We start from the raw sequence: 19,943 nt of genomic DNA, 5'->3' as shown, positions 1-19,943 counted from the left end.
TACTTTGTTCATCATTTTTCATTTCCAGTACTGGGGCTGGTTACATATAAGACATTTTTGTCAAATCACTGAACATTTGACCTTTTTTACTGAAAATTAAGAACTGTGCTAAATCTAATCTCTAATAAAAACAGGCTTAATGAGGGAAAAGTAGAATCATGAGCAATAGCATTTAATATATAGTTTGTTGTAGATTGAATTGTTTCTCCCCAAAAACGTGGGATGAATAGATACCTTTGGATATTTGAAAATGCAGTTTTGTGGGTTTTTTTATGCCAATGAGACCATGTCCGTGTTTGTAAGCCAGTGAGGGGTTCTTGTTTGTTTTTCACTCGCATACATTGTTTGGTTTTTCTTCTTCCTCCTCAACCCACCAAACTCTTCAACCCCATGATTTCCTGCCTTCCTTATCCTCGGTTCCCTCCTCCCATTCCCTCTTTGTATAGCCCTATGCATCTCACAGGTTATCTTTCTGTTTTTACAATAATGGTCTTATACAGAATTTTTATGTGTCTGAGTTAGTTCACTCAGCTTAGTGTTCTCTAGCCTCTCACATGTCATATTGTATTTATCAAAATCATTGTTCCTGAGTGCTGTATAGTTATCCATCATATGAATACCATAGTTACACAATCCAGTCATTTATTGATGGCCATTTGGGCTGTTTCCATGTTCTTGCTATGGTGAATAATGCTGCTGTGAACACTGATCTACAATTCTCCATTTGTATCTCAGTTCTGTTTTCCTTGGGGTATAGCCCTAGCCAAAAGTATATTGTATTCCTAGCAGTGATATAGCAGAGTCATATGGAATCCCCGTGTTCAGCTTTTTGAGGACATGCTGAACTGCCTTCCAGAGTGGTTGCACCATTTTACAATCCCACCAGCAGTGTATGAGTTCCTATCTCTTAACATCCTCTCCAACATATATTGTTTAGTGTCCTGTTAAACTTTTCCACTTCTATTGGGGTGATATGGTATCTCATTGTGGTTTTGATTTGCATCTCTCTAATTGCCAGTGATTTTGAGCATTTCTTCAAGTGGCCTTTGACCATCCAAATGTCTTCCTCTATGAAAGGTCTTTCCATATCTTTTGCCAGTTTTGTAATTGGGTTATCAGTCTTGTTTTTGTGGACACCCTGTAGTGTTTTGTAAATTTGTATTGGATTTTTGTCTGAGAAGCCAATTATTTTTAATTGGGAAAAACATATTGGGGGTACAAGGAGTTGAAGGTTGAGGGCAGAAGGGTGAGGATGGGCCAGGATGTAGTTGCAGAGCTGCACAGTTTGGTCGGTGGGGGGAGCAGGTGAAGGAAATGATGAGGGTCCAGTGGGGACCAGATGCTACAGAGGAATAACAAGCATTTTCAAATAGTAATTAAACCACCTGTCTTACTGATTTGGGAATTGGATGCCGATTCTCTTGCTTTTTCATGCTGAACAGGGGCGTAGTAGATGTAAAGGGGGGAAGGGAGGACGCTTTATCACCTTACTGGTGGTCTTGGGTTAAAGCTGCTTGCCTTCTTGCTCTGTTAGAAGATATTTTTCCGTCATTTGCTCCCCTCTGGACTGCAAAGGGTTTTCCCAGGCGGTTCTAGTGGGGATGGCTGGTTGAACCCAGAGGCTCCATCCTCCTTTGCTTCCTTAGCCGTCAGTTGTATTTCCTTTTTGTCACTGCCACTGGGTTCAGGGTCAATTCTGGAGTAAAACTCAGAGTTAAGGTTACCTATAGGAAAGGGAACAAACCTAGAGAGAACAAACTTGTGAGTTACAAATAGAAGGAGTTTGAGGGTGTTGCTTTCAGGTTTACTCGGGGGGAGGGTGGCAGAAGGTGGCCTAGGTAACATTGGATACCCTAGGCATTCTTCCCCCCCTCCCCACCTGAGAAGCCAATTTTAAGATGTGAAAGAAACAAGCAAACACAAGTGGGGCAAAGAAGCTACACTGTGGTTATCTCCAAGGAATGCTGAGGAAAACACTAGAGAAGTTGAGACAAGGATTTTACCTGCCAGGAGGACAAAAAGCAGTTTTACTCTTAGCTTCTCTCTTACCTCATGACTCCTAAACTTTCAGACAATAGCTTTCTATCTTTTAAAACTACCTACCAAGAAATATTATCACTCTTACCCATGGTGAACAGTGTTGCTAGAGCTTCCTGACTAAATAAAGCCTGGAAACTGGAGCGGCATCCACTTCCGAAATGGCTTGCCTCCAGAAACTCTGTGTATGAACAGTGCTCTGGCTGTTCGTTCATAGGGCTGCTATGAGTCGTCTATGACTCGATGGCATCAACACAACAACATGCATAAAATAAGAAGGAAGCATTGGTAATAGTTTATCTGTAGAGGCAGGTTAAGAATGAATAAGATGGTAAATAAAGAAGAAAATATTTCACTGTAATAATTTTTTAAGTTTTTGATCCCCAAGGATGTTTGTTATCATTTAAAATATATTTTCAAACTGTATTATGAATATAGAACTATGTCTGGGTAAATGGTTCTTACTTTGTCCCCATAAAAAGCCACCTTTGAGAATCTATTGCATTCTCTCCCAAAATGAACTTGTGTACATAATCAGTTTTTCATACTATTTCCAGTTAATTGGTGCTTTGATCTAAACCAAAAATTAGTATGTTAAAGAAATGATAAAAGATCTTTCAAGATTTCAGTGGTAGATTTGTATGCAAAATAATCCAGTATGGACCTGGGAGAAAACGCTGAACAAAACTCTTTACAAGCTCTATGCCTTTAAGCAAAATGTCTTTGATTTCTTCCATGCTGGCAAAAAAATGTAGTGGAAAGTATGAAAGTACTTGTTTTGTCTTGGTTTTGCTGCATATTATACCTTTATGACCTTGTACAAGTCCTCTGATGGTTATTTTTTGTTTCTTCTTAAAAAATAAAATCATTTCAACTCTTTGGATTTTAAAGATAAAATGAAAAGTCTTGGTTGCAAAAAGCTTACTAATGTTTGTTATTGGTAGCAATGTGATAACTTTTAGCTACCATCTAAAAAAAATTAGGCCAAAACTAGATGTTCTCAGAGGTGTCTTTTACCAGTAAAATTTCTATTTTAAATTCTTCTGGCAAAAATATGTGAAAAATGTGTTTTAATAGCATTGATCTGAAATCATATAGGGATAATAGTTAAATATTTTAAGTATCCTTGATTACTGTTGGCCATATTTTCTATTTTCACTAACTTGGAAGTGTAGTTAAGACTCATACTTGCTTAATTTTAAGATTCATGAAAGAAAAATACAGGTTAAAATTTCGTAAAGTGTTGTTCGCAACGATCCTACAGGTTTAAAAATAAATTTTCATAGTTCTGTGAACTCTTTAAAATTATATGTAAAAATGTTAGTGGGCTTGAATTAGAATGAAAATTTTAACTCTTATAGTAAGCAAGACAGACTAAAAGTCCCTGCCATTATGTTGTTTTGGTGTTGTTAAGTGCCGTCAAGTCGTCAGTGACTAATCCAGGTTCATAGGGTTTCCGGAGGCAAGTGTTCTACGGAAGTGGACCTGTCATAGAATTTATATTCTCATGTTGTTCTTGTTGTTTGCCTTCGAGTCGAGCACGACTCATAGTGACCCTATGAACGAAAGGCCCGAAGCCTCTCTGCAACTATCGACATTTAACAAAGTTCATAGAGTTTCCTGAGGCATGTTATTTATGAAGTGGATGCCACTTCTGCTTCCAAACTTGTCATAGTATGTATTATTGTTGTTTTGTGCCATTGAATCACCTGTGGTGTATAGCGACCCTGTGTACAGCAGCTCTGAACCCTTCCCTGTCCTGAGCCAGTCTCACTAATTCTGACACACCAATCCACTTTGCCCCAGTTACTGTATCAATATATCTCATCTAGGGTATCCCTCTCCTGTGCACTGTCCGTCCGCTCTTCCGAGCATGACGTCCTTCTCTAAGGACCAATCTCTCCTGGCCACGTGCCCAAAGTAAGTGGGGCAGAGCTTCAAAATCCTAGCCTCCAAGGAGAGACGTGGTTTCACCCTCTCCAAGACACAGCTGTTTGTTTTCTTGGCATTCATGGTGTGTTCAAGACTCTTCTCCAGCACCACAACTTGAAGGCATCAGCTCTTTTTCTGTCATCTTTAGTCACTGTCCAACTCTGAAGCATGTCATTGAGAAGACCATGACCTGGATTAGGTGCATCTTTGTTTCTAGACTGACATTGTTGTTCTTCAGCACTCTAGAGAGGTCCATTACAGCACATTTTCCCAATGCAGTTTGTCTTTTGATTTCCTGACTGCTAGTGTTAAAAGAGTGTTGATTGTGGATCCAAGCAAGCTGTGATTGCTAACAACCTCAATCTCATCTCTATCTATCATGGTGCTACCAGTTGGCCCAGTGGTGAGAATCTTTGTCTTTCTGGTGTTGAGCTTCAATCCATATTGAAGACTACAGTCCTTGACATTTTACAGCAAGTGCTTCAGGTCTTGTTCAGTTTCAGCTTCAGCAAGCAGGGTTGTGTCATCTGCATATCGTAGGTTGTTAATGAGTCACTGGATGAGATTCATACTTATGCCATTTCCAAGCAAAGAAGATAATACAGCAGAATAAGAAATTTATGTTTTATAAAATTAATCACCATTGGGCCTTGCCCCTCATTACCCTGTCATTTTGTCTGGATCCTTCCCCTTTCCTTGCTGCCTCTCCCTCTACCCAACAAACTGTGCAACCTTGTGGTTTCACCTGTACCTTTCTCCACCCCTCCACGTCCCTCCTCCCCTTGAGTTCCCATACATGTTTTAATAGTTATCCTTCTATTTTTACAATCATGTATACAATGTACATGAACTTTGTAAGCAAACCAATAAAAAAAAGAAATTTATGGACATTAATATTATATGCAAGTAAAATCTTGAAGATAAATCAGAAACAGTTGCTAGCAGTTACATCATCAAGAGACTGCCAGAAATTAAATTTAATACATTTTGAGGAGGGATACCATTACTGACATCAGATGAATCTTGCCTGAAAGCAGAGAAGACCAGAAAAATATTTACTTGGTGTTGTTTTTTGATTCTTTTTATTCTCCCTCTTCCTTCCCATACAAAAGTATTCTATGGATGACATTGAGAAGAACAGGATTTCCAGAAGAGTTAATTGTGTTCATGAAGAATATGTATGTAGGCCAAGAGGCAGTTTTGCTAACAGAATAAAGTTACAGAATAAAGTAACAGAATAAACTGCCAAGTTGAAAATCAGGGAAGTGTTCGTCAGGTCCATTAACCTTATTTATTCAGTCTATATATTGAACAAATAATGGGAGAAGCTGAACTACGTGGCGAAAGTTTGGCATTATAACTGAAGGAAGACTCATTTAAAAACCTGTGATGTGCAAGTGCCAAAAACTTGCTGAAAATGAGGAAAACTTGAATTACTGATCAGGCTTAAAGGACTGAAATCTTTAATATAGATTACACTTCAGCATGAAACAAAAATCCTTACAGGTATGGCCAGTTAGCAGTATCATGATAAATGGATAAAATATTGAGATTTTTCAAGGGTTTCATTTTAATTGGACCCACAATCCAAACCCATGGAAGTAGCAGTCAAAATCAACACATTACAGCAGGCGTATCTGCTGCAAAGGATCTCTTTAAGTGTCAACTGTATCTACTGTAAAACATGGTGTGGCCCAGTGGTAAGGAGTTGTGCTGCCATCCCAGAGGTGCACAGTACGAATCCACCAGCTGTTCCATAGAAGAAAGATGGGCATTCTCCTCCTGCATTGATTTACTGCTACTGAAAACCCATTGGAGGGTCAGTCAGGTCTGGGTCAGTTCCCTGACATGTATATAAAAGCTGAACAATGAATAAGAAAGACAGGAACTGATTGATGCCTTTGAATTATGATATTAGTGAAGAATGCGAAATATACCGTGGATATCCAGAAAAACAAACAAATCTGCTTTGGAAGACATGCTCTTCAGGTTGCTCTTCAGAAGAATAAAGAATGAGATTTCTTTCCTTTTTATGTACTTTGGACTTGTTTTCAGGAGAGTCTAGTCCCTGGAGGACATCATGCTTGTTATAGTAGAAAGTCAGAGAAAAAGAGGAAGACCCTGAGCAGGATGCATTGACACAGTGACTGTGACATTGAGTACCCCACAGCAGATAGACTGTAAAATGAGAATATCATCTGAATAGCTGCGGAGTTGTATGGTGATGAAAAATGGATTGAAGTGATAGCAATAATAACAAATTGTATAGCTTAGGACATTATAAATCATAGCAAGAAGTGTGGGATTTTTCTGAATATAATGGGTAGCCATTTCAGAGTTTTAAGCTAGTTAATAATCTAGAAAGGAGATCCAAGATAGAGCTGGGACAATGCCAGCATTTAAAAGTTTAAGAAAGCAGAATAACCAATGATAAGAGACAGGTAAGAGGAATGAAGTTCTTGGACACTTTCAAGAAGTTCTAAGTGATTTCATATCTTGCTGATCAAGTCAGATTAGAATCATAACCTGCCTTTTACATTTGACAGGTTTGGTAGTTCTAAAGTATCAGGGAGTAGTTTTGTGACATTGGTTTCGACCAACTCCAGTACTTTGTGTAGTTTTTTCTAATAAAACCATTTCCTTATATTTAACCTCCAATTTGTGGGTAGTAATACAGTTAAGAGTTTGAGATGTTGAGCCAGAATGGTCAGATTAATATGTCAGCTCTTAAGGCTTTTTTGTTTACTTAGGTTCTCTTTTATCTATAAAGCAGGGAAGCAATAATCAGAAAACCAAGCCAGTTGCTGTAAATAGAATTTTCATGGGTGTGACCTTTCAGAAGCAGAGCCCATCTTCTGAGGTAGCTCTTTTATGGGTTCCTGTTGTGCCATTCTGTTAGTAGCTGCACAATTAATACCACCCCAGAGACCAGAATGTTGTGTGCCAGTGAGTCAGTTGGGCAAAATATACAGGAACATCTTGCCAGTTCTTTTTTCTTGTGGAATACCTGTTAGTTTCAGACTATCAGCATCTGAGTTCTTAACTATTGTGCCACCAGTGCTCCAAACCTTTTTTAGTTTTACTCTGGGTAAGAAATTTAACAGAGCATTTGGTGAATAGCTTTGTTAACAATACAGGTTAATTATGTACTATAAAATATTTGTGTTTCTTCTCATACTGATTTTTTTAATGCTTTTGAGTTTTATCTTTACATTATGATTAACACATTTTAAATTCTTTATGAAATAATGCTTAAAATCTTTGGAATCGGGATTCATACAGGGTCATACTCTTCTTAGGCACTAAGCTCTGGTGGTTTTATGGCAAGAAGCTGTGCTGCAGTCCCAAAGGCACACAGTTCGAGGCCACCAGCAGCTCTGCAGGAGAAGGATGAGCCCTCTTCCCGTGCAATAAACTGCCTCTGAAAACCTGCTGGAGGGTCAGCTATGAGTTGGTTCTGACTCAAAAGAACACAATGACAATATTAATTTATGGTAATCTATAGAAAGTTTCATATGGATGTTACTTCATCAATATTAATATGGAATGAAAGGCTGTTAATGAGACTGGATACATAGTTCTTTTTCACCAGTTCAATAGTCAACCTTTTTCTTTATTTTTCAGGTTATATTTCACACTATGTGCTGACTGTATCTACAGAAGATATTTAAAATAAAATTTTAAAAAGACAAACTTTTTTCAAAGATTTTGATTCCAGTGGAATCTTTGCTTTAGATTTTTTTTGCCTGTGTTAGTAAATTGTAACTCCAGAAGCAATGCCTGTACAAGCTCCACAATGGACGGATTTTCTCTCCTGCCCAATTTGCACTCAGACTTTCGACGAAACAATTCGAAAGCCAATCAGTTTGGGCTGTGGCCATACTGTCTGCAAGATGTGCCTAAATAAACTCCATCGCAAGGCTTGCCCATTTGACCAGACCACTATCAATACAGACATCGAGCTCCTCCCTGTGAACTCAGCATTGCTACAGCTAGTGGGTGCTCAGGTAAGAAGAGTGATTTAATACTTTGCAGGGAGGGAGGGAAAGAGAGAGAGAAAGAGAGTGTGTGTGTGTGTTCGCTCCTGAGATAAACCTGTTGAATTAAAAATTGGCTAACATTGCTTTTTCTTTAAGTTAGCATTATTCTATTCTTGAGCATCATGCAGATTGTGAAGATGGTGCAGGATAGGGCAGGGTTCTATTCCGTTGTTCTTAGGGTCACTTTGAATCTGGTTGACTTAACAGCACCTAACAATAGCAATTGCTAGATGCTGTACACATTCAGTCATGGTTTACTAACATTCATTTTATCTGTTGGTCAGTTTTAGGAGTCCTGGTCACTTTGAATTAGACAATCATATGATGTTTTATGCTGAGAATAAAAAACAGGGAAAATGGTATTGCATTCCTAGTCAAAAAGACAATTTTAAGATCTATCCTAAAAGACAGTATTGTGAGTGATAGCATACTATCCATACACATACAAGGAAAACCTGTTAATATGACTATTATCCAAATGTACCAAAAACTGAAGCCAAAAAGAAGGACATTGAGAATATCTACCAATTTTTGCAGTCCAAAATGGGCTAAACGTGCAGCCAAGGTGCATTAATCATATGAATGGCTGGATTGAAAAATTTGGAAACAATGATGAAGGAAAGGAGTTAGAAAGTATGATCTTGGTGACAGCAGTGAGGCTGGGCAGAAAATAATTGATTCTGTCTTTTCATAATTTAGTCATTGCAAATGCCTTTTCTTAGAAACCCAAAAGGCGACTTTCACATAGTCTTCACCTAATGGTGAATCAGATTGACTAAATCTGTGGAAGGAATCATCAAAAAAACTCAGTATCAAGCAATCAAAACACTAGGGGCTGACTATGGAACCAGCCATTAATTACTCATGTGCAAGTTCAAATGAGGCTAAAGAAGTTTGAAACAAGTACACAGAACCAAAATAAGACCTTGAATTTATCCCACTTGAATTTAAGTATCATCTTCCAAATAAGACTGAGGCATTAAACACTAGTAATCAAAGACCAGATACGTTATGGGATGACATCACAGACAACCCATGAAGAGAGGAGAAGACTCTTACAATGAAAGAGAATCTGAAAATTGCATTAACTTATCAAGAAGCCAAAACAGAGGGGAGAAACACAGAAGTAAAAGGGATGGACTGAAAATTTCAAAGGGCAACTCGAGAAGATAAAGTATTATAATGGACTGTGCAAAGAACTAGAACTGGAAATAAAAAGGGAAGAACTTACTTGCCATGTTTCAAGCAGAAAGAACTGAAAAACAAATTCCAGCCTCAAGTTAACAACACTGAGAGATGCTATGGACCAATTCTTTTTTTTCTTTGGTGAGAAAATTTATATTTAGAACTAGCCAGCTGGCCTTAGTTTAGATGATCCTAATTTTTTTGGCAACATCTAAAACATCATAGTCAGGAGCAAGTCAAACATAGGCCTTCTTTTCTCCATCAGGCCAAATCAAGGTGTTGTCTTTGCTACATCAATGTTATAGAGATTCTTTCAGCTTATTTGATTAGGTGCTTGTTGGCATTGATATCCACAATAAACACAAGTGTGTTACTATCTTCTGTCTTCTCATGACTGACCAGTGGTCAGGGGAAACTTGATAATGGCATGGTAGTCAAGCTTGTTTCTCCTGGGATGCTCTTCTGGGAGTATTTGGGCTACCTTTGGAAGTCTTAGCATCTTAGGTCCCTGGAAGGAGGGTGACATGGGAACCTTTTTTTTTGTAGCTGTGGATGCTCTTCAGGACTGCCTCTTAATGCCTTTTCTTTGGCTTCAGTTTTGAGAAGGTCAGGGGTTTTCTTTGCTCTCAGTGCAAAGAAAGAGCTGGACCAATTCTTAAATGATCTAGCAAGCATCAAAAGAAGAAGAAGGTGGAAGGACTATATAGAGTCACTATATCAGAAGGAATTGGCTGACACAGAAGAATTTCATGAAATAGCATATAAGCAAGAGCCTGTGGTGATGAGGGAAGAAGTAAAAGCTACTCTGAAAGAATTGGCAAAAAAAACCCACACACACGCAAAAAAACCAAAAAACGAGGCTCCAGGAATTGATGGCATGCCAGTTGACATATTTCAATAAACATCTGCTGCCCTGCCAAGAAATCTGAAGGACAACCATCTGGCCAGCTGATGGGAAGAGATCTACACTTGTTCCCATTCAAAAAAAAAAGGTGACCCGACAGTGTGGAAATTATCAAACAAAATCATTAATATCACATGCAAGCAAGATTCTTTGGAAAATTATCCAAAAATGATATAAGCAGTACATCAGCAGAGAACTGCCAAATGTGCAGGCTGGGTTTAGAGGAGGTTGTGATACTAGGAATATGATAGCTAATGTTAGATGGATCTTGGCTGAAAGCAGGAGTACCAGAGGAATGTCTTTTTTTTTTTAATTGACTGTGTAAAGATGTTTGACTGTGTGGATCACAACAGACTGTGCCTGACTCTGAGAAGAATGGGAATCCCAGAACACTTGATTGTGCTTATGCAGAACCTATACTTGGACCAGGAGGCAGTCATCAGAACAGAGCAATGAGACACTGGATGTCTTTAGAATCGGGAAAAAAGGGTGTAAGCCAGAGATGTATTATGTCTCCATACCTTTTTAATCTATATGCAGAACAGATCATCTGGAAGGCTAGGCTGTATGAGAAGGAATGTGACATCAAGATTGGAGGAAGATTCATCAGCAGTCTGTGTTATGCAGATGATAGAACCCTGCTTGCTGAAACTGAGGAGGACCTGAAACGCTTGCTGCAGAAGGTCAAGGACTGCAGTCTTCAATATGGATTGAGGCTCAACGTCAAATAAACAAAAGATTCTCAACACTGGCCCAATTGGTAACATCATGATGGATGGTGAAGAGATTATTGAGATTATTAACAGCTTTAGTCAGCTTGGCTCCAAAGTCAACACTCTTGGTACCAGCAGCCAGGAGATAAAAAGATGAATTGCATTGAGAAAGTCTGCTGTCAGGGACCTCATCATAGTATCGAAGAGCAACAACTTCAGTCTAGAGACTAAGATGTGTCTGATCTAGGTCATAATCTTTGCGGTTGCCTGTTATGCTTCAGAGAACTGAACAGTGACATGGGATGATAGAAAGAGAATTGATACCTTTGGGCTGTGGTGCTGGAAAAGAATGTTGAATATACCATGGACTGCCAGGAGAACAAATAGTTTCGTCCTAGAGAGGGTGAAGCCAGGCTACTCCTTGGAGCCAAGAATTCTGAGGCTTCATTTGACAAACATACTTTGGGCATGTTGCTAGGAGGGACTGGTCCTTCGAGAGGGACATCGTGCTTGGAAGGGTAGAGGGACAGAGAAAGAGAGGGAGATCATTGATGAAATGGATTGATACAGTGACTGAGGTAATGATAGTAGGTGTGTTGGGGACTGTAAAGCTGGCACAAGGTAGAGCAGGTTTCAGGGCTACTGTACATAGGGTCGCTATGAGTTGCAAGTGACTAGACAGCACATAAACAACAAAAACAGACCAAGAGGTGGTTGTCTAAACAGAGCAAGGGAACACTTTTGTCGTCGTCGTTATGTGCCATCAAGTCGTCGTAGGCAACTTATAGCGACCCTGTGAACGAAAAGTCCTCAACACTTGTGTGACTTTCATCCTTTCTCCAGGTTCATAGGGTTTCCGGAGGCAAGCTATTGCAGAAGTGGATGCCACTCCTGCTTCCAAGCTTGTTTTAATCAGGGAGCTCCACCAGACACTGTCCACCATGGGTAACCATTAATGCATTTGACACATCGGTGTCACAGTGTTCAGCTTCACAGCAACCACAGGTTACCACTGTATGGCAAGTGGACACACCAGAGCTATACGACGTAGACGAATGTTTGAACAAAAACAATGAAAAACAGGCCTGAGGGCCACGGATTAGAAGTCTTTCACCTTTGGCTTGGTAGCATCACTTTCTCTCCACTAGGCCAACTGATCTCTATGTTGGCGTTATTGTTAAATGCTGTCGAGTCATAGGCGACTCATAGCGACCCTATGAACGAAAGTCCTCAACAGTTGTGTGACATTCATCCTTTCTCTAGGTTCATGGGGTTTCTGGAGGCAAGCTATAAGGGAAGTGGATGCTACTCCTGCTTCCAAGCTTGTTTTAATCGGAGAGTGCCACCAAACACTGTCCGCCATGGGTAACCATTAACGCCACAGTATTCAGCTTCACAGCCACCACAAGTGGACACACCAGGGCTATGCAACTTAAAAGAATGTTTGAACAAAAACAGTGAAAAACAGGCTTGAGGGAGCACTATACAAGGTTTAAAATCAAGAAATCAAGTCTGAATGCTGAATAAATCATTTGAGAAATCAGACTTAATGAAGAATGTGTCATCAGGATCAGAGGACGTGCATCAACAGCCTGTATTATACAGACGATGCATCCTTGCTCACTGAAAGTGAACAGGGCTTGAAGTGCTTGCCATAGCAAAAGAACTTTGGCCTTCCAAATGGACTGAATTTCACCATCAAGAAAACAAAAATCCTCACCACTGGGGCATTAAATAGCATCATGAAAGATGGAGAAGAGATTGAAGTTGTCAGTGATTTCAGCTTATTTGAATCAACAGTCAACACTTTTGGTACCAGGAGTCTAGAAATCAAAAAGTTTCACTGGGAAAATCTGATGGCAGAGACCTCTCCAGAGTACTAAAGAGCAGGGATGTCAGTTTAAAGATTTACATGCACTTCATTCAGGCCATGATCTCAGTCTCCTGCCCAACTCATCAGAGTTGGACAGGGAATAAGAATGCAAGAGTTGTAGTTTTGGAGAAGAGTATTAAATATCCCATGAACTATCAAGAGAACAACCAGAGTGCCTGGGAAGCAAGGATTGTGAAACTTTGTCTCACATACTACTTTGAATGTATTATTAGGAGAGACCAGTCCTTAGAAAAAGACATCATACTTGACAGAGAGGAAGAGAGGAAGGCCTTCAAGAGGGATTGGCACAGTGTCTAAACCGTGAACGCAAATGTTTTAAAGATGGGGTGGATAGCACAGGATAAGGCTAAAATGGATTAAATGCATTGTTAAAATGCATTGTTGGTTCATAGATCACTATGACTCACAGTCAGTGCAAAGGCAAATAGTAACAACAACAAAGTATAATTAATGAGAATTTTGAAACATTGTGGAAAAAATATAATTATTGTGTCTGAACAGTATGTGTAGTCATTATTAAATGAGAACCTAACTTACATAAATTATAAAAATATAGTGAACCTTTTTTTTTTAAAAAAAGTGTGTTCCAGACAATGATTTGGCTTAACTAGTGTAAAAAATACAAGGAGTTGGAAACAACCTAAATGCCCATCAACAAACGAATGGGTAGAGAAGCTGTGGTATATTCACACAATGGAATACTATGCTGCATTGAAAAACAAGGGACTCATGCAATATTATTCAAAATGGGTGAACCTGGAGGACATTATGCTGAGTGAGGTATCTCAGTCACAAAGGGACAAATGCTATATGGTGCCACTGTTGTAGAATGAGGCTGGCATTGGGGTGGGGGTAAGACTGAGAAAAGCTGGATGAAATATGTTTACGGCATTGAAGTCTATGGGGGAGAGAATAGTCTAAAAGTATTATATTTTAGGGCATTCTTTTTATTGTAGGAGTACGCAATGAGGGTTGCAGAGTGGATTATATTTGGGGGTAGGGGGTGGGGTTTGGGGAGGTGCGGGGGAATTGTGTACCAATGAAGGAGTTTTTATTTTGCTTTTCAAGGAGAGGAGCGGGGGAGGGGTTTGTGCTGGGAGAAAGGTGCAACAGTGAATGAATGGAAATGAAAAATAAACAAACTAAATTAAAATTTTTTAAAAAAAGGATATATGATTAGATATTATTATGACAGGAGTCAAGAATGAAGGTAGCATAGTGGAGTGGACTTGGGGGGAAGGATTGTACAACAATGAAAGAATTTTTTTTTACTTTTCAAAAAGAAAAGTGAATTGGGGGGAAGGGTGAAAGGGTGAGCAGGGAGAAAAGTGCAACAATGAATGAATGGAAATCCAAAGTCCCTGTAAACTTTCATTAAAATAAAATTTTTTAAAAAGAAAAAAAAATACATGCCTTGAGCATGGTACTCTTTCAAGATCTGTTTATATGGGGTCACATCAATAACAATGACTTGAAAGATTACATAGGAAGCTTGAGTTTATATCAAGTTGGGGATGAACAACTCACAAAAGGAGGTGAGAAAGTTGTACAACCTGAAAAATGTGATTCATGTCATTGATTTATACCTATGGAAACTGTTGAATTGATAAAAGTTTTATATACTCAACAACAATAAAACAAAAAGGGTTTTTTTTAAAAAAAGAGGTATGTTCTGCTTTATTTGCTTGTCAACAGTGTATGGAATCCCCTGGTTCTTGTCTGATAGGCAAAAAAATGATCTAATTTTTGTTTAATCTCATTTTGTTATATAATTTATTGTCTATAATATACTTTTGTTGTTGTTGTTGTTGTTATGTGCCGTCTAGTCGCCTGCGACTCATAGCGATCCTATGAACAACAGCCCTAAACTCTGTCTTGTGCCAATCGCACTGTCTCTGACACTCCCATCCTGATTAACCCAGTCACTGAATCAATCCACCTCATAGAGGGCCTTCCCCTCCTGCGCTGTCCCTCCACCCTCCCCAGCATGATGTCCTTCTCCAAGGACCAGTCTCTTCTTACAGCATGTCCAAAGTATGTTAGAGCCTCAGGATCCTTGCCTCCAAAGAGCCACCTGGTTTAACCCTTTCCAGGATGAATCTGTTTTCCTAGCAGTCCATGGTACTATCAATACTCTTCTCCAGCACCACAGCTCAAAGGCATCAGTTCTCCTTCTGTCCTCCTTGGTCATTGTCCGACTCTGTGATGCATAACAAGTGATTGCAAAGACCATGGCCTGTATCAGACGCACTTTAGTCTCCAGAGAGACATCATTGCTCTTCAGTACTTTGGAGAGGTCCCTAACAGCAGACTTTCCCATGGAACCATTAATTTGGAATATATTTATTTGAAATTGGAGTTTTAAAAGTTTAGAGTTGAAATTTAGCTTGAAAAATGAGATTGTTCATTCAGTTTGAAAAACCAGTTGTGTATTAAAAGACATTGCTTATAAACAATTTGTGTTCAACTGGCACAGAAGATTCTGAGAGAGTCTAAGGAGAAAGTGTTGCCTGAAAATCAGTGTTGTATTTGGCTAAAAGTAGAAAATAAATTAACCCGAGTGGTGTGTGTGATAAAATACATGTTTAATTGGCTTCAGTTGGTTGTATACTCTTATAAAATACTTATTTTCTAGAAAATCAGGACAATACTGAAAATATATTTAAATTAAAAATATATTTTCTAGAAATTATGTTTTGGTATGTTATCCTACTCTCTGTTTATTTTATTTTAACAAATTTGGAACCTACTGTATACACAGTCCTGGGTTTTTTCCCCACTTGGTGTAATAGCTTGTTTTTTCATGTCTTTTATTTTTTTATTTTTTTTTGTGTGTGTGTACTGTCAACTTGGATCTGACTAGTACAGGAGGTGATTGTTTCTCCTTCTCAGCAGAGCATTTGGTGGATTCGCACTGCATACCTCTGGAATTGCTATGCAGCTTCTTGCCACTAGGCCACCAGAACTCACCTCATATCTTTTTTAATATCTTATGTTTTATCTGTTAGATTTAACCATTCTGCTTTCTAGTAGATTGTTTTCATAATGCTGAATTTTAACACATACCTTGATAAATATATCAATCCTGAACCACAGTAATGATAGATTTAAAACCCTTTTAATTAAGGTTATTTGAAGAAATTGAAGCAATTCATGTAGCTGAACTTAAGCACTGTCATTTAAACTTAAGGTCACCTCTGTCAAGTCAGTTCTGACCAACAGTGACCTTCTATTAGGCGTCCAAGACAGTAAATTTTAAAAAAGAGACTTCTCTTTTCCCCAGAAAGTTTCTGGTTGATTCAAATCAGAGGAGAAGTACAGCCTTTGAGTTAGCTGTGTAACTTCATACAGTCTATGCCTAAATACTGTTAACACTCTTAGCTGGTAAACAGAAAGTATGAGTTCACCTTGAAGTACCTCAGAAGAAAAGCTTGTAAAGCTCAGCTCTGTTTAGATACGTTCTTGGTTGCCTTGAGTCAGGATTGACTTGATAGAAACTGGTTTTATTTTGGATTTTTGAAAATAAAAACAGAACCAGTGCAAATCAAAAAACTTCTCCAATAGGATAAGAAGGAAACCCACAGACTGGGAAAAAATATTTGACAATGACATATCTGATCAAGGGACTGATAAATAAACTTTACACCTCAATGAGAAAAAGGTAAACATTCCAATCACAAAATGGGCACAGGACACTTCACCAAAGATGACATTAAGATAGCAAATAAACACATAAAGGACTATTTAAAATCCCTAGCTATAGGAGAGATGCTAATAAAAACCACTATCAGATATCATCACACCCCGGCAACAATAGCAAAGTTCAACAGGCCAGCAAACAAGAAATACTGATTTAAGTTGTGGAGAGATTGGAACCCTTATTATTCACTGCTGGTAGGAATGTAAGATGGTACTGCAGGCTGGTGCTGTCTCAAAAAGTTAGAAATAGAAGTACCATTTGACCCAGCAATTCCACTACTAGGAATATACCCTAAAGAAACCAGAGCAGTTATTTAAACATATGTGCACCCCTGTGTTTATTGCTGCGTGATTCACAATAGCAAAGATATGGAAGCAACCGAAATGCCCATCAACAAACGAATGGATAGAAAAACTATTGTATATTCCCACAGTGGAAAATAATGAACTTGTAAAACATTACACAATATGGGAGAGCCTTGAGGACATTATGCTGAGTGAGATATGGACAAATCAGTGACAAAAGGACAAATAATGCATTAACACCACTGTTATAAAATCAGACCGACCTGGAGGAGTTGGGAAGATAATGGGGAAAGAGTGGATAGATAATGACCACTGCATTAGACAGATGAGGGTAAAAATTGTCTGAAGGGAATATATGATTACTATGATATGTATGACAAAAATCTTGGACAAAGTGTGCATTGCCAGACAAGGTGGGACGGAGAAAATGTGCAAAAATGAATAATTAAAAAAAAATTTAACTAAGAACAAACCACCTTCACTATATTAGTTTCAACTCATAGTGATCATCTGTTGGATTTCCTAGGCTATAATGAGAGAGAGAGAGAGAGAGTGGGTGTGTGTGTGTGTGCGCGCGCGCGCGCGCGCGCACGCCCAGATCTTACTGCTACAGAAGGCAATTGTCCCTCCTTCTCCACCTCCTGGTGGATTCGAACTGCAGTATAGACTGTAAATCTTTAAATAAGGAAACTGCATGTCTTTCTCCCTCAGTGCTACTGGTAGATTGGAATTGCTGTTCTTTTATTAACATAACATACTATGTCACCAGGACTCCTTTTATTTCATATGTGCTTCAGAATTAACATCAATGAGTAAATGCCTTAATAAAACACAATTTAATTTTTATTAGAAATTTGAAGGCTGCAATTAGCATAAACTGCTTAGTTGACATAGTAAACTTCTTGCTGTGTAATAGCATATTACATGGCATCAAGAATGCCTCTGAGTGAGATCACTCTGATAGATAAATTGTTTTTTTTTCTCCTGTTAACAGCAGACTAGGAAGTATTGAAGTGTTCAGCCTGTCTCCTGTAAAAGATTTTGTATGTAATGAAAATAGTTAGATAGGTTTGTATTTTGCAAAAATGCAACATAGACTGTAATTGTTCTCACAATCTTTATAATTTCCTATATCTCTTTCCATTTTCCTGTGTTGTCTTCTGTCTTCTTTCCAGCATTTCATTCTTTCTTTATCAAACTCATTGCATTTGAGTAGGATCTGACTCATAGCTAACCTCCTAGCAGGTTTTCAAAGACTGAATTCCACAGGAAGATATATGGCCTTTATTTCTCCTATGGAACAGTCAGTGGTTTATAGTTCCGCTTTTGAGAGTTTTTTGCTCAGTGTACAGATTGAATAAGTATTATGAAAGTACACAACCTTGACACACACCTTTCCTGCTTTTAAATGAGACTGTATCCCCCATTTGCTCAAATGATTGCCTCGTATGTATAGGTTCCTCTTGAGCACTAGTTAATGTTATGTAATTGCAGTTCTTTTCAGTGTCAACAGTTTGTTGACAATTATGCAGATGACACAGCCTTCTTATAGAAAGTGAAGAAGACTTGAAGCACTTCTGAAGATCAGAGACTACAGATTTCTGTGTCTACATCAAAATTTCTCAATATTTTAAAAACCCCGAAATCTTAACTGCTTGACCAATACACAGTATTATGATAGAGAAAATATTTAAATTGTCAACAATGTCATTTTATTTGAATCCCATGGTGATAGCAGTTAAATCAAAAGACATGTTACACTTGGGAAGTCTGCTGTTAAGGACATCTCCAGAGTTCTAAAGAGCAAGGATATATCAGTTTAAAAATGAAGGTGAAAAAGGAAAAAATACGAAGGTGAGCCTAATCCATACCACAGTATTTTCATCTGCTTCCTGTGTATTTGAATATTTGATAATGAATAAGGAAAAATTGATGCCTTTGAATTGTGTTGTTGAAGAGTTTTGACATGGACAAAGTCTTGGAGGAAGTGCAATCAGATTGCTCCTTACAGGCAAGGATGGTGAAACTGCATGCCACATACTTGGGCATATTTTAAGAATGGGCCAATCCTTGAAAAAAGACAGCTTGCTAGGAAAAGTAGAGGGTCAGTAAAAGAGAAAACACCGCAAGATAAATCACAAAGTGACTCTCACAGTAGGCTTGAGTATGGCAGATTGTGATGATGGTGCAAGATAGGGCAAAGTTCTGTTCACAGAGTCGGAATGAGTCATAGCTGACTCTATAGCACCTAATAATAACATACTTTTGCATAGGAGAGCTCTGGTGATATAGTCTGTAGAAAGTTGTACTGCTTACCCAAAGACAGAGCCATGCTAGAGATTTTAATTCATCAGCAGCTCTGCAGAAGAATCTCCTCCAGTGCAATTTACAACTTAAAAAAATCCACTGGAGGTCTTTTTTTCCTGATTTAATGAATGTCATCCTGTTCTTGTCTCTTTGAGAAAATCTTTCCTCCTTGCCTTAAACTGTCTTTCTGCCAGTGGCTTTTTTAAGGAACCAGGCCTAGGAACCTCTTAGAATGCTTAACAGGGTATTACTCTTGCTTGCTTAAATTTTTTTTTTCGTGCTAGCTTATAAAAAGAAAAAACAACCCAAATGTAGGGTCAGCTTTGAGTTGATTCTGATTCAGTGGCAGGAAATATTTGTTATGCCTTTGCATACACAATAAAACACAGGTAAATATCTTTTTTAATATCTACATTCAGTCAAGATCATTAATGTTATCCTTTGATCAGTGTTCTGAATCCAACCTGAATTTCTGGCAGTTGTACTGCTATAATAATTTTTTAATTATGTACTTAAATAAAACATTTTCATTATAAGCAAAATTTTACTTATGATGTTAATGCTGTTGTTTCATAATTTCCACATTCTTTTGGATCTCCTTTCTTTGGAATGGTCACAAATATTATTCTTTTCCACTGGGTTGACCAGGTAGCTGTCTTTCAGATTTATTGATTTAGACAAATGAGTATTTCCAGCATTGCATCTCAGTTGATAGTCTGTCAATTCCTAAAGCCTTGTCTTTTGCTAATTCCTTCAGTTTTGATTCCTTCAGTACAATTTGTTTGTAATCATATGTTAACTTCTGAAATGATTAAATATTGACTGAGTCTTTTGTACAGTGACTCTGTGTATTTATTCCATCTTCTGATGCTTCCTGCCCATAAACTGCTTCAACATTGCAACTAAAAAATATATTATAACTCAAA

The 19,943-nt window shown here is 38.3% G+C and overlaps 1 protein-coding gene across 1 annotated transcript in view; it reads left to right on the top strand.

Annotated features, from left to right (window-relative positions):
* The first annotated feature begins 7,745 nt into the window (after positions 1-7,745).
* The window catches only part of RC3H1 (ring finger and CCCH-type domains 1), a 57,024-nt gene continuing 44,826 nt past the window's right edge, over positions 7,746-19,943 (top strand). Inside the window, exons 1-2 of the mRNA XM_006887763.1 lie at positions 7,746-7,976; positions 16,087-16,138. Coding sequence (XP_006887825.1) covers positions 7,746-7,976; positions 16,087-16,138 — 283 coding nt within the window. The remainder of the gene's footprint in view (positions 7,977-16,086; positions 16,139-19,943) is intronic.

This window comes from Elephantulus edwardii, unplaced genomic scaffold, assembly GCF_000299155.1.
Source record: "Elephantulus edwardii isolate Elephantulus edwardi_28Jun2011 unplaced genomic scaffold, EleEdw1.0 scaffold00061, whole genome shotgun sequence".
Taxonomy (NCBI): domain Eukaryota; kingdom Metazoa; phylum Chordata; class Mammalia; order Macroscelidea; family Macroscelididae; genus Elephantulus; species Elephantulus edwardii.
Note: the sequence above shows the minus strand (reverse complement) of the source record. Positions and strands in the feature narration are given on the sequence as shown.